General features: G+C 43.4%; 1 protein-coding gene across 5 annotated transcripts in view; it reads left to right on the top strand.

The window, feature by feature from the left end:
* The window catches only part of TRMT11 (tRNA methyltransferase 11 homolog), a 157,719-nt gene that overhangs the window by 60,757 nt on the left and 78,032 nt on the right, over positions 1 to 18,930 (top strand). For all 5 annotated transcript variants that reach the window (XM_029596683.1, XM_029596682.1, XM_029596684.1 and 2 more), the window contains 3 exons: positions 5,597 to 5,761; positions 16,918 to 16,987; positions 18,330 to 18,461. In XM_029596683.1, the coding sequence (XP_029452543.1) occupies positions 5,597 to 5,761; positions 16,918 to 16,987; positions 18,330 to 18,461 (367 nt within the window). The remainder of the gene's footprint in view (positions 1 to 5,596; positions 5,762 to 16,917; positions 16,988 to 18,329; positions 18,462 to 18,930) is intronic.

The raw sequence follows: 18,930 nt of genomic DNA, 5'->3' as shown, positions 1-18,930 counted from the left end.
TTCTTCTGATGGGATGAACCTAAGAGCCACATACTTGTTAGGAAAAGAGAATATCCTGGAAGATGTTCATAAGTTTGTCTCTAGACTAGGATGCGACAAATGAGATCTTTCTCAAATGGGGTGTGCCCAAGATGGATCTGTTTATAAAAGCTCTAAACAGGAAGGTATGAGTTTTCTTTTTTTTAGGAGGAAATCAGAAAACAGATGATTAGCAGATGCCATCTTCCTTCATTGGAGATAAGTCTTCAGTATGTGTATCCTCCTATACATCTGTTGACCAAAACCATGATAAAACTCAATAGAAACTGAGGAGCTGTGATGCTCATAGATCCTGGTTTCTGTTCCCATGGGACCTGTCTTTGAAGAAACCAATTAAGTTGGGGTCTTGCCCAACCTTAATTAGTCAGAATGAGGAATCTCTGCTCTATCTCAGCTCCTAGTCTCTGGACCTAACAACTTGGATGTTGAGGGGGAAGTAGAAAAATCTCTTAGTCTATCTGAAAAGAGATCTGAGGTTCTTCTGGTTTTAGGGAAGAATGTACCAGAAGATCTTATAATTTTAAATGCAGGTTTGTAGTTTGATGCAAGGGCAAGCCCTTGATTTTTTCTCTTGCCCGATAGAAACAATGGTTGAATACCTTTTACATTTACCTTTCTACCATCTCTGTTGAGGTTCACCTCAGTGCAGTTGGTGCTTATCACCAAAATGTAGAAGGAAACCCCATCTCTGTATGCTGCATTTGGCTGTCAAATTTATGTAGGGCTTGCTTCAACTGAAAACTTCCATCAAGCCACCTAGGACATCAGTGAAGTTCTTACTCAGCTGAAGAAAGCTCCCTTTGAACTTGTGAACTTTTATGGGGTCAAGTAAATTACCTGTAAGTTTACGTTTTTGGTGGTGTCAATTTGTTCTGCAGAATTAGTGAGCTCCAGAGCCTAGTGACTTATCTACCTGAGACCAGATTTCATAACAACAGTGCATCCTAAGATAGTGTTAGAAACCTACCTTAATAAGTCTGTCATCCTTCCAACATTTTTTCACAGGTCAAACCTCTAGAAAGTTGAACAAGTCCCTTCACCTTTTGGACTGCAAGAGAGCCGTCACCTTCTTTCTGGAGCGAACCAAAGCCCATAAAAAATCCACTCAGTGTTTTAAGTGGACAAAGCGTAACCATTTCACATTTTCCGCAGATCGTGTCTACAAGTGAACATAATGCTTGGGAGAGGGACAATAGATAAAGATGGAAATCAGAAAGGAGAAGAATAAAAAGTATGGAATAGAAGAGCAGAATGCGGCCATAAAACATGGGAGGGCAGTCTTCCAAGCTGTTTAGTGGGTAGAATGTGGATTTAACTGGGTCTGCAAACTGCCTTCCTGTACACAGCTAAAAGTATACGCAAGCTTGCAAAGCAGGCACGCACTTTTAGCTGGCTTTAAAGAAGGCATTCCCTGGGGGTGCGTTTGGATCGCATGTCGTTTTTAAAACTGTGTGTGCTGTTGTACCATTCCCCCCCCCCCCCCACACCCGCACAAATATCAAACGCAGTGCATGCAGACGCTGTGATCATGTGCATTTTGCTCCTGCTAATTTTCAAAGAGAAAATACCCAGGTAATCTCTCTTTGAAAATTTCCTACTAAGCACGTGTGGTAAAAGTACCTGCGGGCTATAGGAAAATTGTCCCCCAGCACTCTGGGAGGGAGAACAGAGGAATGGTAAAATAAAAAAAAAATAGAAGACAAGCAAACAGTTTATTGTTCGCTGCCTTGCATTAATCTGAAAAATGTTGTAAGGCTGTGCAGAAAAGAATATTGTACATGCTTCCCCCTTCTGGTCCTGAGTCCTGGAACCTGGTTTGTTTTGTTTGTGCAAGTTCCCTGTGCAAGTCCCTGTCAGTTTCCAGTGCTTCTCATGTGAATGTTCCCTGTGGGAACAGGATGCCAGTTATCCCTTAACCACTCATTCATCTATGATGGGAGATGGGGGGGATGTTGGTATTTCCTATGTGTTTTTTTCTCTTTGTAAAGAGCTCTCATCCTGTAGTTATGGGTATGGAATTTATAAATACCTTATTAAGTACCTGATGGTCATTATGAGAGGGAGAAATGCTCAGTTCCGTGGCCCTGTTACATCTAATTCACATAAAGGTGGCTCTCATGGCACCTACTAACTTTAAAACACCCAAACAAACCTATTCTAGAGGATTGGATTGCTGGAAAATAGGGATGAAATGGCAGGGCTGTATCATTTCTGGCTAGTATAAAACAACTCCTGTGTTGTGCAGTGCATCCTAAACGCATAAATTCACCCTAAAGTGCCGTAGTGGAAGGTAAGGACTCTCGGGTGTATTTATCTCGAGCTCCTCCGAAGCACATTACAGTCTGTCTTGTAAGAGCTCGGCCATGGGTAAAATCATAGCCAACTAGATTCCCCTCTTATCTGGCATAGCCACCATTCTTACTTGGCTGTTTTGTCATTTTCCAAACCAGTTCTGCTCTGTCAAAAGCTAATATTGGATAGATTATAACTAAAACAAAACCCAAATATGTACTTAGAGTAACTGAGTGTTCTCTTCATGTTTGCTATATTAAAAAAAAAAAAAAAAAAGTGTTTCAGGAAAGCTGTGTTGAAATCCTCTTCTGGGCATTATATTTCACTGCCCAGATGTGTGCCCTCCTCAGAAGTCCAAGTAATTACTTTAAGTGCTGCCTTGCAAACAGAAGAGGGAGCTGTGGTATTACAGTGGAGTGACATGAAACAAATACATCCAGAATAAACTGTAAAGTCTGCTAAATGGAAGTGCAAGCTGCTTCTTGCAAACTCCTGTTTCTCATTTTTTTTTAATTCACTCTATCAGGAAAAGCACTTTTCCTGTGTTTAAATCTGTGCCACATGCAAGTAAAGCCTGTCTGACACATCGAAACACACGTGCACTGCCTGGAATACAGAAATTACTTGGCCATTTGTTTCATGTTGGTTTTACCTTGTCGAGATACAAAATGTTATTTTGTCCGGGCTTAAAAATGAATTAAACTGTAAAATGGGCAAGAAGACTTTGTGTGTACAAGGATACCTAGGCAGAAATGTTTTTCACTGATACTGTGGGATTGATTTACTAAGACTTTCTCCCATTCTAAGGCAATTTGGAAAAATCAAATTCTTTATTGGCATAAATAGAGCTTCTGGAAATAAAAGGGATCTACTTTATAGCTAAAAGCATATTAGGGTTATAGTGATCTGCTTCCTTGGCTCGGACATGGTGAACAGGGAAAAAGTTGACGTTCAGGATCGTTCTTAGGCCTTCGCAGATGAGCCTGTTGAAGTCTGAACCAGGAAAAGGAAGGGCCCAGTTCTGCCACTGCCTGGGATTACCGAAGCCTTATTTTAGCACTGTATGCCCGTGGCGAACTTTTCAGTTCTCTTGCTTGGCGGAACTGGCAGTGTTTTGGGTTTGCCGTGGAGATTCTGTGCTGAAGCCTAGGATGATGGGGAAGATGGCTGCCACTACTGTTGCAGGCCTGTGTTGGCCAAAGGAGCAGCACTGAGGACAAGTCTTGAAGGAAACATTTTTCTTTAACTCATCCTTGCTGGTGAGCCCGTGTATACCAGCTCTGCATGCTTTATGAGGTGGAGGAGAGAATGAACGGCAACAATGGGGATAGAATATTTGTCCCTCTCCCATTCTAGGGCAGGGGTACTCAAACTGGTCCTATGGGCCCGCCCCAGCCAGTCGGGTTTTCAGGATATCCCTAATGAATATGCATGAGAAATATTTGCATACACAGGAGGTAGTTCATGAAAATAAATCTCATGTTTATTTATTAGGGATATCGTGAAAACCCAGCTGGCTGGGGAGGTTTGAGCACCCCATTCTTTAAATTCATGGTTCCTGAACATACCCAGATCAGTCCAGAAAAGTGGGTGTGTATCCCTACCAGCACTGCTACATAAGGAGAGTGCCAGCTGCAGTCCCTCAGTATTTCTCTGACTCCAGCGGGTGGGACAGATGCAGACCTGCAGTCCCTCGGTATTTCTCTGACTCCAGCGGGTGGGACAGATGCAGACCTGCAGTCCCTCGGTATTTCTCTGACTCCAGCGGGTGGGACAGATGCAGACCTGCAGTCCCTCGGTATTTCTCTGACTCCAGCGGGTGGGACAGATGCAGACCTGCAGTCCCTCGGTATTTCTCTTACTCCAGCGGGTGGGACAGATGCACACCTGCAGTCTTTACTTATATTTTTTATTTCATTTTTTGGTGTGCGGGTCTTTTGGGTTCCTGCCCAGTGTAGGGTGGCTTGGGTACATCCCACTTTTCTGGACTGATCTCTGGGTATGTTCAGGAAATGAAAATTGGTTCTTACCTGCTAATTTTCGCTCCTGTAATACCACAGATCAGTCCAGAGGCCCGCCCCTTTTTTCAGATACCGAAAGACTGTCTTGACAGAACCTGCTTAAGTTTTTTATTGTTGAAGCTCCTATTTTGCGGACCTGATTCATGGAGCAGTTTTTAGTAGTTGTTCGGTCTGGTTTTTGCCAGCGACGAAGTGGTAGTTCGGAAGTTTGGTTGGGTGCTACCCTTCATTATTTCGTTCTGTTAGCGTGGGCTTGGGTACAGGTCAATACTGAGTGACTGCAGGCTGCCCTCGCGTTATATATCAGTGCCCCAAGGTCTCATTGTTCTCTGACTCCACCTGCTGGTAGGGATACACAACCCACTTTTCTGGTCTGGTCTGCGGTATTACAGGAGCGAAAATTAGCAGGTAAGAACCAATTTTCATTTAATGATGAATTATTGGGTTCTCTTTTCTTCTGCATTTCTGCTCCCAGAGACCCAACTGGTTTGCTAAAATAGCCAGAGCAGGGCTTAGGCAGGTATGGAGCCAACCTGCTTTGAGGCTAAACCTCATTTGAAGGCAGCTGAACAGTATATGATTGTCTGATCCCTCCACTTCCTAACCGGTGTCCAAATGTAACACCCCTGTGGATAGTTTTCTGCACTGCCGAGCAGGACCTTGAAGTAGTATATTTTTTTCTTAATTTTATATTCCATATATTTTCATTTACCTAAATAACACTTTAACAACACTTTTAAAGCTATCCAGTATATACCCAGGTGTACAGCTCTGTTCCTCGAGGCCTGCAAACAGGTCTGGTTTTCATCAGATCCACAAAGAATGTTCATGGTATATTTTACATTTGGTCTAAGGCCTATGTTCATTTTCTTATTATGATTACCCTGGAAACCAGACGTTTGCAGAGCGTCAGAGATCATAGTTATGCACTTCTGGTGCATACACCATGTATCATATTACAGAACTGTGTAGCTGGAGAATGCCATTTTTTATTTCCCTGTGCATGCCACTCCGTGGCCTGAAATAGGTCACTGTGTTTTCTAGAACATAAGCTCTTTGGGAAATGTATTTTAACTATGTGAATGATCTTGTACAGAGCAGTGCAGACCGGAGTCATGAAAATACATAAATGTCGTTTCTTAGAGCTAAGGTCACTTTTTTAAATTAAAATTATTATTTTTTTTTTTTTAAAGTTTAACAATTTCTGTCCAAAATCTATTGACATTTGGCCTGGTGTTTTTCAGGCAAAGCTAGCAGGAAAAATCAGAAGTGGCGAGGACCCGATGAGAATATCCGAGCTAACCTGCGACAGTACGGCTTAGAGAAGCACTACCTGGATGTTCTGGTTTCTGATGCTTCAAAGTCCGTGTGGAAGAAGGGGCCACTCTTTGATGCAATTCTCACTGATCGTAAGTTCGGGATCCCTGAGGGATCATACGTATTTGTCAGGGCTGTGCTGTGAGATATGGGCATGACATAATTTGTCTTATTTCGAAAGCCTTGTGTGAAGGTCAGAGTTCGTACCAGAGGTTATTAACATAGTGCTCTATTTATTTTCTGCGCCCCAGCCTTGCTCCTAATCCTGTCTGTGGAAACAGGCTTCATTTGTAATCTTCCTTCCAAGATAGCAGTGCTCTTGTCTCTCTGTAATGTCTATGGAAGTCTGTTTGTTTTTCAGCAGCCTGATTCCTCACACCTCCCTCTCTTTCCACCCTGTCATGCCCAACCCAACCTGAATTCTAATCCTCTGGGACAAACTGTAATCTTCAAGACTGTTTTTAGGTCTCCCTTCCTTCTAGAACTCATAATTTAACAACAAGAGGTCTTATGCTATACAAAATCAGGATTTAAGAAATGGCAACGATTATCTTTTCCTCCTAATAAGATCTTACATACTAATAATCTCCCCAGAACTGGGACAGAGGCATGGAGCACGAATACCTTTCCCTAATAATGTGCCATTTTATGGGGGCTGAGAGTAACGGCAGTTTGCAGAGGGAAAAAAAATCAGCATCCAATTTCTAAAACCCTGGTTTTGTTTAGATTCAGGAAATACAACTTTGGTTTGTGGGATTTCTTATTAGTCGGATTTTGTTTCCGCAGCATAAAAAGGCAGTGGGTTGCTGGTGACTGTGGTCTGTTCTGTAACCAACCTGCTTTTTTTTCTCGTGATTACAGTGGTTGAATATGAAGGTAACCGTAATGTTAAATGTAAACAATAAAGGTATAAATAACTTCTCTCGATTATACATCAAGTATATACACAATGAGAGAGCAAGAATATATTAACAGGAAAATGTTCCAATAAATATTAAAAATCTTGTAATATATTTCAACATATATTTCTATGACATAAATACAACAATGCTTAATTTGTAACACATTTAAAACAGCAGCAAGATACCTCTATTCATATCTATACATCATATCCTAAAAATACACATGCATTCACTCCATACACAAGTAGCCATATAACCCACACATACCTTCACCATCCATACAGTGAATACAACCCCACAATAACTCAGACATAAAAATCGTGCAATACTCTGCGCCCAGTCTTCTATTCTTGCCTTTTCTCTGAATGCGTTCGTGACTCTTCACCGGATTTCCACCGTCATTGTCACTTGTCATTCTCTCTTCATTGCCATTTCCACTAGAAAATCCCTTTACCAAATTCCATCAAAAGATTCCCGACAAGGGTCCCTCGTTTCATACCTCATACCCCTTTCTCTGTATCAGTTTGGTCTGGAGTAGGAAAGCATATAGAAATATAGAAACATAGAAATGATGGAAGAAAAGGACCAAACAGTCCATCCAGTCTGCCCAGCAAGCTTATGGTAGTATCTGCTGTGCCGTACAGGTCACCCCCATACTTATTAGTTTCCCAGACTGTAAAAGTCAGGACTGTTGTTTATTGCTGTCTGAGTCCAGTTCCCTGTTATCTCTTGCCATTGAAACAGAGGGCAATATTGGAGTTGCATCCAAAGCATCAAGCTTATTGGTTAAGGGTAGTAACAGCGGCATCAGCAGGTTATCCCCATGTTTATTTGTTTGCCCATACCGTAAAAGTCAGGGTCCTTGTTGGTTGAGGTCTGAATGCAATTCTCCTTTTCCTCTTTTCCCCCTGCTGAAGTAGAGAGCGGTGATAGAGTTGGAGTTGCATTCAAAGCATCAAGCTTATCGGTTAAGGGTAGTAACAGCGGCATCAGCAGGTTATCCCCATGTTTATTTGTTTGCCCATACCGTAAAAGTCAGGGTCCTTGTTGGTTGAGGTCTGAATGCAATTCTCCTTTTCCTCTTTTCCCCCTGCTGTTGAAGTAGAGAGTGGTGATAGAGTTGGAGTTGCATCCAAAGCATCAAGTTTATCGGTTAAGGGTAGTAACAGCCGCATCAGCTGTCTTACATTTAACTTGCCAACATTTATGGATTATCCTATTTTCTTCTGTTGGATCCTTCTTCCAATTTTTGAATGAAGAATTTTGGCTAAAATAGCTTCTTTCACCTCCCCTTTTAACCATGCCGGTAATCGTTTTGCCTTCTTTCCACCTTTCTTAATGTGTGCAATACATATGGACTGTGATTCTAGAATGGTATTTTTTTAACAATGACCACGTCTCTTGCACATTTTTTACTTTTGTAGCTTCTCCTTTCAGTTTTTTTCTAACAATTTTTCTCATTTTAAAAAGTTTAGCACGAAAGCCATGGATTTGCATACTGTTCCTCTTCCAGTCATTAATTCAAATTTGATCATATTATGATCACTATTGCCAAGCGGCCCCACCACCGTTACCTCTCTCACCAAGTCCTGTGCTCCACTGAGAATTAGATCTAAAATTGCTCCCTCTCTCGTCGGTTCCTGAACCAATTGCTCCATAAAGCTATCATTTATTCCATCCAGGAACGTTATCTCTCTAGCGTGTCCCGATGATACATTTACCCAGTCAATATTGGGGTAATTGAAGTCTCCCATTATTACCGCACTACCAATTTGGTTAGCTTCCCTAATTTCTCTTAGCATTTCATTGTCCGTCTCACCATCTTGACCAGGTGGACGGTAGTATACCCCTATCGCTATAGTCTTCCCTGACACACAAGGAATTTCTACCCATAAAGATTCAATTTTGCATTTAGTCTCATGCAGGATGTTTATCCTGTTGGACTCTATGCCATCCCGGACATAAAGTGCCACACCGCCTCCCGGGTGCTCCTCTCTGTCATTGCGATATAATTTGTACCCCGGTATAGTACTGTCCCATTGGTTATCCTCCTTCCACCATGTCTCTGAGATGCCAATTAAGTCTATGTCAATACTATACATTCTAATTCTCCCATCTTACTTCTTAGACTTCTGGCATTAGCATATAAACATTTCAAAGTTTGTTTTTTGTTTGTATTTTCATTCTGCTTTTTAATTGATAGGGGTAAGTCAGAATTTTTTAGCTCAGGTGAGTTTTTAGTTACAGGCTCTAAATCTCACCTGTCACCTGTCACTAAATCTCACCTGTCACTCATGCCCGCAACCTAGGAGTCATAATTGACAATGAACTATCCTTCGAGAACCACATCACTTCTAAAATCAAAGACGGATATCACAAACTCCCAACCTTACGCCGTCTAAAACCTTTCCTATCTCCCAACGACTTCAGATCAGTCCTTCAACTACTCATCTTCTCCAACCTAGACTACTGCAACTCCCTACTATTCAACTTACCTCTCACCACCATCTGACCACTCCAAATCCTCCAAAATACAGCCGCCAGAATACTCACTGGAACTAAAAAACACAATCACATTACTCCTACACTTATTTCACTACACTGGCTCCCAATAAAATTCAGGATAGAATACAAAATACTATCCATATTACACAAAATAATATACGAAAAACAAGCAAACTGGCTAAGTGAATCTATAAAACTCCACTCACCAAACCGAAACCTCTGCTCAACTAATAAAGGTCTATTAATAATTTCACCTGCTCATTCCAAATAACTTACCTCAACTCGGAAGAGAGCCATATCCCTAGGAAGTCCCAAACTCTGGAACACCCTCCCCACTGAGCTCAGAACACAGCAAAATTTAAAAACCTTCAAAAAAGAACTAAAAACCTGGATGTTTACCAAAGCCTACCAAAATACCCAATGACTCTCAGATATTACCTCACTCTTATTGGACCTAGGCAAACCATATGGAACCAGTACAAGCTCCTAATACAAACATAACTGAAACCACATAGTTTGAAATATGATCTACGTTTATAAAGCCTACAATATTTATGTTGACAATCACATGAATCTTTGGAAACTATGTTAAACATCGAAACGTTGTAAACCATTGTGATGGCGAAACCGAATGCCGGCATATAAAACTCGATAAATAAATAGTAAAAGCTTGACATTTTGAGGGTAATTTTCAGGAGCCTTTTACCGGGTAAATGGCAGCTATCCAGGTAAATTGAGTGCCCACCCTTTTTTCCTCAGGTAAAAATACATGTAGAGATCAACAGATGCACATTTACGTGCAGACAAAAATAGGTAGGATGGGGGGGGGGGGGGGGGCAGGTTAGGTCGGGGAGGGGGAGGCAAAAACGAGAATTGTTTTACATTTTCAAAATTATGCGTGGTGTTTTAGAACAGAAAAAGTACCCTCAGAAAAAGGAGGGGCATGTTTCTGCAGGCAGTTTATTCCCTAGGTAATTTTCAAGGGGAAAGCATGCTTGTACTTTCTCCTTTGAGAACTGGGTGCAGAGATCCTGGGGGAAACGTTCCCTCTACCTTTTCAACTACTTCCAGAACATTGAAAATTGCGCTCCCCCCTCCCCCCCCCCGACCTTCTTTTTCACCTGCAACTATTTCAGCCATCTAGGGAACCACACACAGCCGCAGCAGCTGCAAAATTGCACCTGGCAACGCAACTCGCGCCAACTGCGGACCCCTGAGGACCCGACCAGCCCAAAATCCCAACAAGGGTTCTAGGAGCAACCATTTCCCTGGTCAAAATGTGGAAATCAGAGGCAGGCTTCTAGATTTAACAACACGGAGAGCTGCATGATCAAGGCAGGAAAGATCCACAGAATGCCCTGCAAGAATTCCACCTCCCAACATCGTGCCTCCCGACGGCAGTGAAGGTTCTGGTTCCCATGTTGTCCCCCTTCTAGAACACCGGGGAAGGGCTATACCCCCTGGATGCAAAGGACCCATGTCCGAGGTACCGGCAGGCAATACCACTTCTCCCAGTTCACTGGACATCGCTTGCAGCGCCTACATCGAAGTCATCCTGGTGGCCAATCCTCGAACAGCTGCTAGTCTGGGCCCTGCCCTACTTGGGGAATTCGAGATGGCCCATCAATATGGGGCGGAAACTCCAGGAGGCATGCTCTGGGCCAATCCTGAACTGCCTGTAAGGCCACGTCAGGGGGCCCAACAGACAGAGGAGGACAGGCTGTATTGGCGGCCGCAACAACTGTTGCTGGTTACTGGGGAGGATATGACTGATCTGATCCTGGACAGTTGCCTCCGAACTGAGCAAAGGCTGTGCAAGAGAGGGAGGCGGGCAGCACTCCTCTCATTCATCTTGTGCTGAGGGGGAGCAAGTGGTGGAAAGGCACCAGCCTGACATTTCAGCCCAGGGGATGAATATGATTCCAGGAGTATGAGCGAATCTAACCGCTGGAGGACGGGGGAGGCCACAGCCTCTCTTACAATTGGATAGCATAGAGATTGAGAGAGCAGTTCTAACACAGTTGGACTTACCACGTTCGATCCAGGATGTTCTAGTCTCCTCGAGGAAACACTCCACTAGGATGGAATTACCAAGCGAAATGGACCAGATACTCGAGGTGGTGTGGGGAGCAATGGCTTGACCCTTTCTCGTGCCCCCCAGATCGCCTGCTACATTATCTCCATTCCTTATGTCAGACAGGACTAGCAATAGCATCAGTTAGAGTGCATGTGAGCACTATCGCAGCCTACAACCTTCCTCTAGACAATTCTCTAGTTTCATGCCACTCACTGGTCTCCAGGTACATGAGGGGCATCCTCCAGCTGCGCCCACCAGTAAAGAAGCCGCCAGTGCCGTGGGATCTAAATTTGGTCTTAGAGCAGTTAATGCTACTGCCCTTCGAACCTATGGACAGTACCCATATGAGGTATCTCTCTTGGAAGAACCTCTTTCTAGTGGCGCTCACTTCAGCAAGGAGAGTCAGTGAGCTACAAGCATTGGTTCATTATTCGCCATACCTGGTGTTCTACCATGACAAAGTGACATTAAGGACTCACCGGTTATTCCTTCCTAAGGTGGTATCTGCCTTTCACCTTAACCAGACAATCATACTGCTGACCTTCTTCCCAAAGCCATACCAGTCGGAAACAGAAAAATGACTTCACACACTGGATTGTAAGTGTGCCCTAGCATACTACAAACATACACAATCGAATTCCAGACCCTCTCAACTGTTCATCTCTTTCAACCCAAATTCTCCAGGACTTCCTGTCACTAAGAGGATGCTGTCATCATGAATTTTCCAATGCATCGGGTTCTGTTACAGCGAGAGAGGAAATCTTGTCTACCGCACCAAAGGCTCACCAGGTCAGAGCAATGGCAGCCTCTATGGCACACCTAAGCGAAGTGCCTATTTAGGACATATGCAAAGCCGCCACATGGTCATTACTACATACCTCTTTGATGCTTTACTACCTGAACCAGCAAGCAGTCACAGATGCGGCAGTAGGATGAGCTATTCTACAGGCAGATACCCCTCTAAAATCCAGAATGGACTACACGCAACTTCCAACACCAGGGGGTGCTCAAACTGCTCAGCTTGGGACTCCCCAGATGATATGGCTAATTCAACCTGCTTATCTGCGGGAAAAAAGCAAGTTTTCTTACCGTATGTGGTATTTTCCGTGGATAGCAGGGTGCATTAGCCATGCTAACCCACCCACCTCCCTGGACAGTATCCGGACAGTGCAATTGCAAGCTTGGATAACAGACTGAGGCAGGCTGGGAGCCACGTGGTGATATGCACAGGCAGGCACACAGAGCTCAACTCTGTGTGCTCTTTAGAGCTCTGCCACCTAGAGGACTGGAGGGACGTTCACAGATATGGCTAAGTCACCCTGCTATCCACGGAAAACACCATTTACGGTAAGCAAACTTGGTTTTTTTGAGGTGCAGGGACAGAATTGCACACAAGACTCGAAGTGTGGCTGCACCCTGGATCAATACAGAGGCACTATTTATTCATGGGTTTTGTTTTCAATTCCTTTCCAAACAATTCATAACGTTTATGTTTTTGCCTGCTGCCGCATGCAGAGCTAAAAAGCTAACAGCACTATACGGGAGATATAACTATGGACTTGCAAGAAATCCTTATCTGATCACAGCATAACGCGGCATTCAGCGACATTTCATATTGAGAACGTGGCATCCAGCGGCATTCAATATTGAGATTTAAGTTAAGTACTATTCTAATCTTACAAGCTAATTAAATTTCTAGCTCAATAAGAGACAACACATTCCAAAGCAACCGATAATTAAGCCTTTCTGCATGTAGAAGCTTTCAGCTCTTAAGGGTTACCCGGTACATTACCTGGAACCCAGTGCATTATGATGGCTGCTGGATTAACACAGTAAATCTGTTCCATTATATCCCACATTTAGTGAGAAATTAGTATATATGAGCTAAAAATGTTAGCATCTCCACAGTGATCCCAAGGTTTAGCTATATTTCCTGAAACTGGACTAAGTGAACATTTCAAGAACAGGGTGCAGTTATTTGCTTCCGCAAAGATTTCTTTAGCACTTTATTTAAAATAATTTATATCCCACCACTCCAAAGTTTATGGTGGGGTACAAAAAAATAAGCATTACAACATTAAAAAAAACAAAACAAGATAAATAACAGCAATAAGGCATGCTGCACCCGAGACATTAAACAGACAAATTATAAACAAAACTACATATAATAAAAGATACAAATGTTAATTTCTATTGGAGAAATAGGCAGTGGGTTACAATTGATCATAGCTCAGGTTGTAACTCACCATTTCTTGGCTCTTGTTTAGGGAAGGTCATTTTATAACTATGCAGGTAGAGCTAATACTTGTGTCTAACTTGTACATGCAGACTTTACCAACATTGTCAAAGCAGGCTTATGCACAAAAAGTTACTTTAGAAATGCTTAGTCAATTGGCTCATATATGCACAGATTAATTCACTCAGTTGCACCTCTCTGTTGGAAGGGGATAACTTGTGCGGTTATCTTACACATATACTTTTTTAAAATCAAAATGTATGCATGAGACAGACAATGAAATTGTAAGAGAAATTAGGGAAGCTATCTAAATTGGCAGTGCAGTAATAATGGGAGATTTCAGTTACCCCAATATTGACTGGGTAAATGTAACATTATGACAGTTTTATGGAGCAATTGGTTCAGGAACTGACAAGAGAAGGAACAATTTTAGATCTAATTCTCAATGGAGCACAGGATTTGCTGAGAGAGGTAACAGTGGTGGGGCCGCTTGGCAATAGTGATCATAACATGATCCGATTTTAATTAATGACTGGAAGGGGGACAGTAAGTAAATCCACGGCTTCAGCACTAAACTTTCAAAAGGGAAACTTTGATAAAATGAGAAAAGTAATTAAAAAAAAAAAATGTGAACGGTGCAGCTACAAAGGTGTAAAGAGTGTGTAACAAGCGTGGACATTGTTAACCCCCCCCCCCCCCCAAAAAAAAACACCCCATCTTAGAAGCGCAGTGCAGATGTATTCTACAAATTAAGAAAGGTGGGAAGAACGCCAAACAATTGCCAGCATGGTTAAAAGGGGAGGTGAAAGAAGCTATTTTAGCCAAAAGATCTTCATTCAAAAATTGGAAGAAGGATCCATCAGAAGAAAATAAGATAAAGCATAAACATTGATAAGACAGGCTAAGAGAGAATTTGAAAAGAAGTTGTCTATAGAGGCAAAAACTCAAAAACTTTTTAAAATATACATTTGAAGCAGAAAAGCCTGCAAGGGAATTGGTTGGACCGTAAGATGATAGAGGGGTTAAAGGAGCACTCAGGGAAGATAAGGCCATTGTGGAAAGACTAAACAGATTATTTGCTTTGGTGTTTACTGAAGAGGATGTTGGGGAAAACTGCAGATGGTTTTCAAGAGTGGCAATTCAGATGAAGTGAACCAAATCACGGTGAACCTGAAAGATATGGTAGACCAGATTGACAAACTGAAGAGAAGAAAATCACTTGGATCAGATGGTGTATATACCCCAGAGTTCTGAAAGAACTAAAAAATGAAATTTCAGACCTATTACAATTAATTTGTAACCTATCATTAAAATCATCCATTGTACCTGAAGACTGGAGGATGGCTAATGTAACCCCAATATTTAAAAAGGCTCCAGGGTGATCTGGGAACGGTAGCCCCTGTGACATAGTAAGGGCAAAGGGCCATCGGCGCCATTTTGATTACTGGCAGCCAACGGCCCAAGTGCAGGAGATCGCTCCCAGACCCCCTGCTGGACCACCAGGGACTTTTGGCAGGTCTTGGGGGGTTGTAGTTAATTCAATTTAAAGGGTTGGGATGGGTTGTTTTTTTTTTTTCCCTCGCAAAGAGAACGATAAAAGTTTTCTGATCTGGGAGGTGGACCGAAATGGCCCTCCCCAGACCCGAAAACGAAATGAGGACAAAAAATGTTTTTATGCACTCCCCTAATTTGCTCCATAAGATGCACAGACACCCGGGAACAGAGCCAGTTTAGCGCACTGGTTTTTTTTTAATTTTCCCGCTCTGAATCCTAGGTGTGTCTTATGGAGCGAAAAAGACGGTGTATCCTGCAAGATCCAGTGTACTAAAGGGAGGAAAAGTATGGCATAGATTGCATTTTCATTTGTGCGTACATTTTCAGCAAAGTTCTGCCTGCAGAAGTGAGCAGATGGTGAGAGACTGCCCACTTTGTACCAAGGCAATTTTCAAAGGGAAAGTAAACGTGTTTTTTAGGGATGTGAATCGGGCTTCGGCCGATTGAAAATATTGTCGATATTTTCAAAATCGTCAGAAATCGGGGGCTCCTCCAAAACGATAGGAAAACCCCATGATATGGTTCGTGGGGGTTCTCTTATCGTTTTGGGGGAGGGCGGAAAAAGGCACACAAAAATAACCCCTAACCCACCCCGACCCTTTAAAACTAATCCCTTAGCTTCCCCCACCCTCCCGACCCCCCCCAAAAACCTTTTACAGGTACCTGGTGGTCCAGTGGGGGTCCTGGGAGCGATCTCCCGCTCCCGGGCCGTCGGCTGCCACTAATCAAAATGGTGCTGATGGCCCTTTGCCCTTACCATGTGACAGGGAATCCGTGCCATTGGCCGGCCCCTGTCACATGGTAGGAGCACTGGATGGCCGGCGCCATTTTTAAAGAAATGTGTGCGGTCTTTGTTGCAATGTGGCTGGTGTGAAGATTGCTCCCCGTTCTGGGCTAGTTGTAGATTGCTTTGGCGTTGTGAAATGGTATCTAATATGAAATGGATAAAAATGCCATGAAAACATAGAGGTCCATGGGAACGTTTATGGAGGTGAAGTTTTACACAGATAAATGAAACTTATCAAAGCCACTTACTCAATATTGCCTATAATGCATTTAACACAGTGGGGGGTTTTATTTATTTTTATTTATTTTATTTATTTAAAGCTTTTATGTACCGACATTCGTTTGCACATCATATCTGTTTACATGGAACGTTTAGGGGGATATAAGAAAGTATGTGATGCCCAGGCCCTCGTTCCCTTCCGAGCTTGTACAAAAAGATTCCTGCCTGGTCCCCTGCCTGACCTTGCCCCTCCAGATCTTAGGTCCCCCTTACCTCCCACCCAGAACCTCACAAGACCACCCCGCCTGGAGGTAACAGTCTCTCCGTGCTCCCGGCACTCGGTGTTGCTCCGACAGCAAAGCTCATTACCCACGGCAGGAGCCGGGAGGGCCCTGAGATTCTGCCGCCTCTTAGCTGAGGTGCGGGTGATCTGGATGGGGGTGGGAAGAGGCCCGGAGCATGGCCTCTTTTAAAAATAAATATCTATATATCTGGGGCAAGGGACAAGATTGGGGGGGGGGGGGGGGGGGGGGGAACGAATGTTTGGTGTAACGTTGGAAGGGTCCCAGCACCCCACATTCTCTTAGATCTTTTGGCCAGAAAGGGCGAGGGGGAGCCCTCCGGAGGCTGTTGGGCCCCCTCCGTTGTAATTAATTAATTTTTTTTTTTAAAACAAGAGCAGTGTTCAATCAGGCGGGGAGTGCAGCGCCATCCCCTTGCAGAAGGGAATGATGAAAAGGCGGGATAGCCGTGCTCCCTGCCTTGGGCAGATGTTTGAAAGGACATAAAAGCTTATAAGAAAAATAAGAGGTACCTGCTCTTTATGTACAGGACAAAAATGTTAGTATTAGGACAGAAAGAGAGAAAGATTTCTATGAGTAAGAACAAAGCCAAAGCAAACTTCCCCAGCGTATAACTCTGAGGAATGTCGCTGGAACGGCTGCTGACGATTGTTGATGTTTCTACAGCTCCGTACGGCATAAGAGAAGCTACGAGAAAAACCGGGCCGCACAAGGACATCCTGAGAACGGAAGCACTGTAAGTAAGCCTCCTGGTCCTGTGCTTCCTCAAGGGAGGAATAACTAGTAATCTGCTTCCAGAAGAACCGTAGTGTACGTGCAGCCTTGTACCACTCTGAGTCTATTCGCTACTGCACGTGGGTCCTCTGATGACAATAATATAGTAACTATCATCAGCGATTAAAAATTTGACTTCCATTTTTATTGGCAAGCAACACTGGAGAAACGTGATCACGGGGGCCACTACCACTAATCAGCCCTGCAGCTCCGTGCTGAATCGGTTGCGGCACACACAGCATAAATCAGCAAATTCCTACAGTACTCCAGTTCCCTCAGCACCAGTGTCTGCAACGTTGCTGGCAGTGCTGCGTGCAGATGTAAATGGAAAAAACAAAACGATACCCAGGTGGTTTAGGAGGGCATTCTGGGGAGAGGGGGCCTGTAGTTCACGCACAGATTAGTATTTTGTAAGCAGCATACTGCATATGTGATGTGGGTGAACTGGGAAATAAAAGTACAGGCAGAAATAAGTGTTTTCCTACGTGCAGTGCATGCATGCACCGCTGTAAATTCTTGCACGTGTAACATATTTTACATGCAAAAGAATTTTGAGCGCTTTTTTTTTTTTTAACTAGGTATGGAAAGTATGCAACTCCCTGCATTAAAAAAAAAGAATTAAAAAAAAAGTGCGAACTAAAAGAAAAAATGTACCCTTTAGAGGAAGAGATATGCAATGTTTTATAAACTGTGCGGCTCCCGCCACATAGTTTATAAAATACAGACGTTACACACAGGGGAATTTTAATTCCCCGGCGCGCGCCAATGCCGGCACAGCCACATGCGTATCTGCTGGCTCGCACGGAAACGCTGGGTTTTTTAAAGGGGGCGGGGCAGCAATATTAGGCCCTGTACCGGCAGCTAGCTGGCACGCGCCACTTACTACTGCTCAGAAGAGCAGGCAACTTCTATAACAAAAGATAGGGGAGGTAGGTGGGGTTTAGGGGTCAGAGAGGGAAAAAGGGAAGAAGGTTAGTTAGGGGGGGATAGGGAAGTTCCTTCTCAGTCCACTCCTTTATTGGAGCGGACTGGGAGGGAAATGGTAAAGGTCTGATTGAGTCGCCATGCATTTTTTAAATAAAACAACCCCTGCATGCGCGACTCAGAGCCCGTGCGGCCCTTTAAAAATGTACCTCTTTGTGTGCACATAGTTACACGTGTACGTGCTGACTTGCGCATGCTGTGGAAAATTCCCCTCAGTATGTCCTAGTCCATTGCTAATTTATTCTGTGCAGTTTTCATGCTGTACTGAATTCTGCAAAAACCTGTGAAACCTAATGATACTTAATATTGTTGTTGTTCAGCCCAGAAAGCCACATCTCTGTCTCGTTGAACTATGGCCTGAGTGATATATTTTCGGACCTGCTGAAGTTTGCGGCACAGCACCTCGTAAGAGGTGGAAGATTAGTCTACTGGTTACCTGTATACAAGCCAGAGTACGTATCTCTCGTTACTTTTCACATTTTACTCTTGACAGTTACAGACTGGAGTATATAACCCCATTCCTTGCTCTACCCTAAGTCTTGTTTTATTTTTTTTTATTTTTTGCACACAACAAACATAGGTCTAGATTTATCAAAATACGGTAAGTATCGCAGGCGATAGCAAAAGGGGTGTGGTTTACGCAGATAGTCAGTTTACCGCAATTTGCGCTAATTACCTATGCAAAGAGCTAAGTTAGTGCACATTGCGATAACATCAGACTCTGCGATAGGTGCCAGACCTGTTGTATTTCCTGCATACAACCACTGGGGGGGGGGGGGGGAGGGAAGAGAGAGAGAGAGAGAGAGATATTTCCACTGCATTTGACACAATCAACCATAACCGCCTCCTCACCCTTTTAACGGAAATAGACATCTCGGGCTTAGCTGTCCTGTGGTTCAAATCATATTCATCCAATAGAAA

The sequence above is a fragment of the Rhinatrema bivittatum genome, chromosome 3, assembly GCF_901001135.1.
Source record: "Rhinatrema bivittatum chromosome 3, aRhiBiv1.1, whole genome shotgun sequence".
Classification (NCBI taxonomy): Eukaryota; Metazoa; Chordata; class Amphibia; order Gymnophiona; family Rhinatrematidae; genus Rhinatrema; species Rhinatrema bivittatum.
The sequence above is the reverse complement of the archived record's forward strand: the minus strand, read 5'-3'. Positions and strand labels throughout refer to the sequence as shown.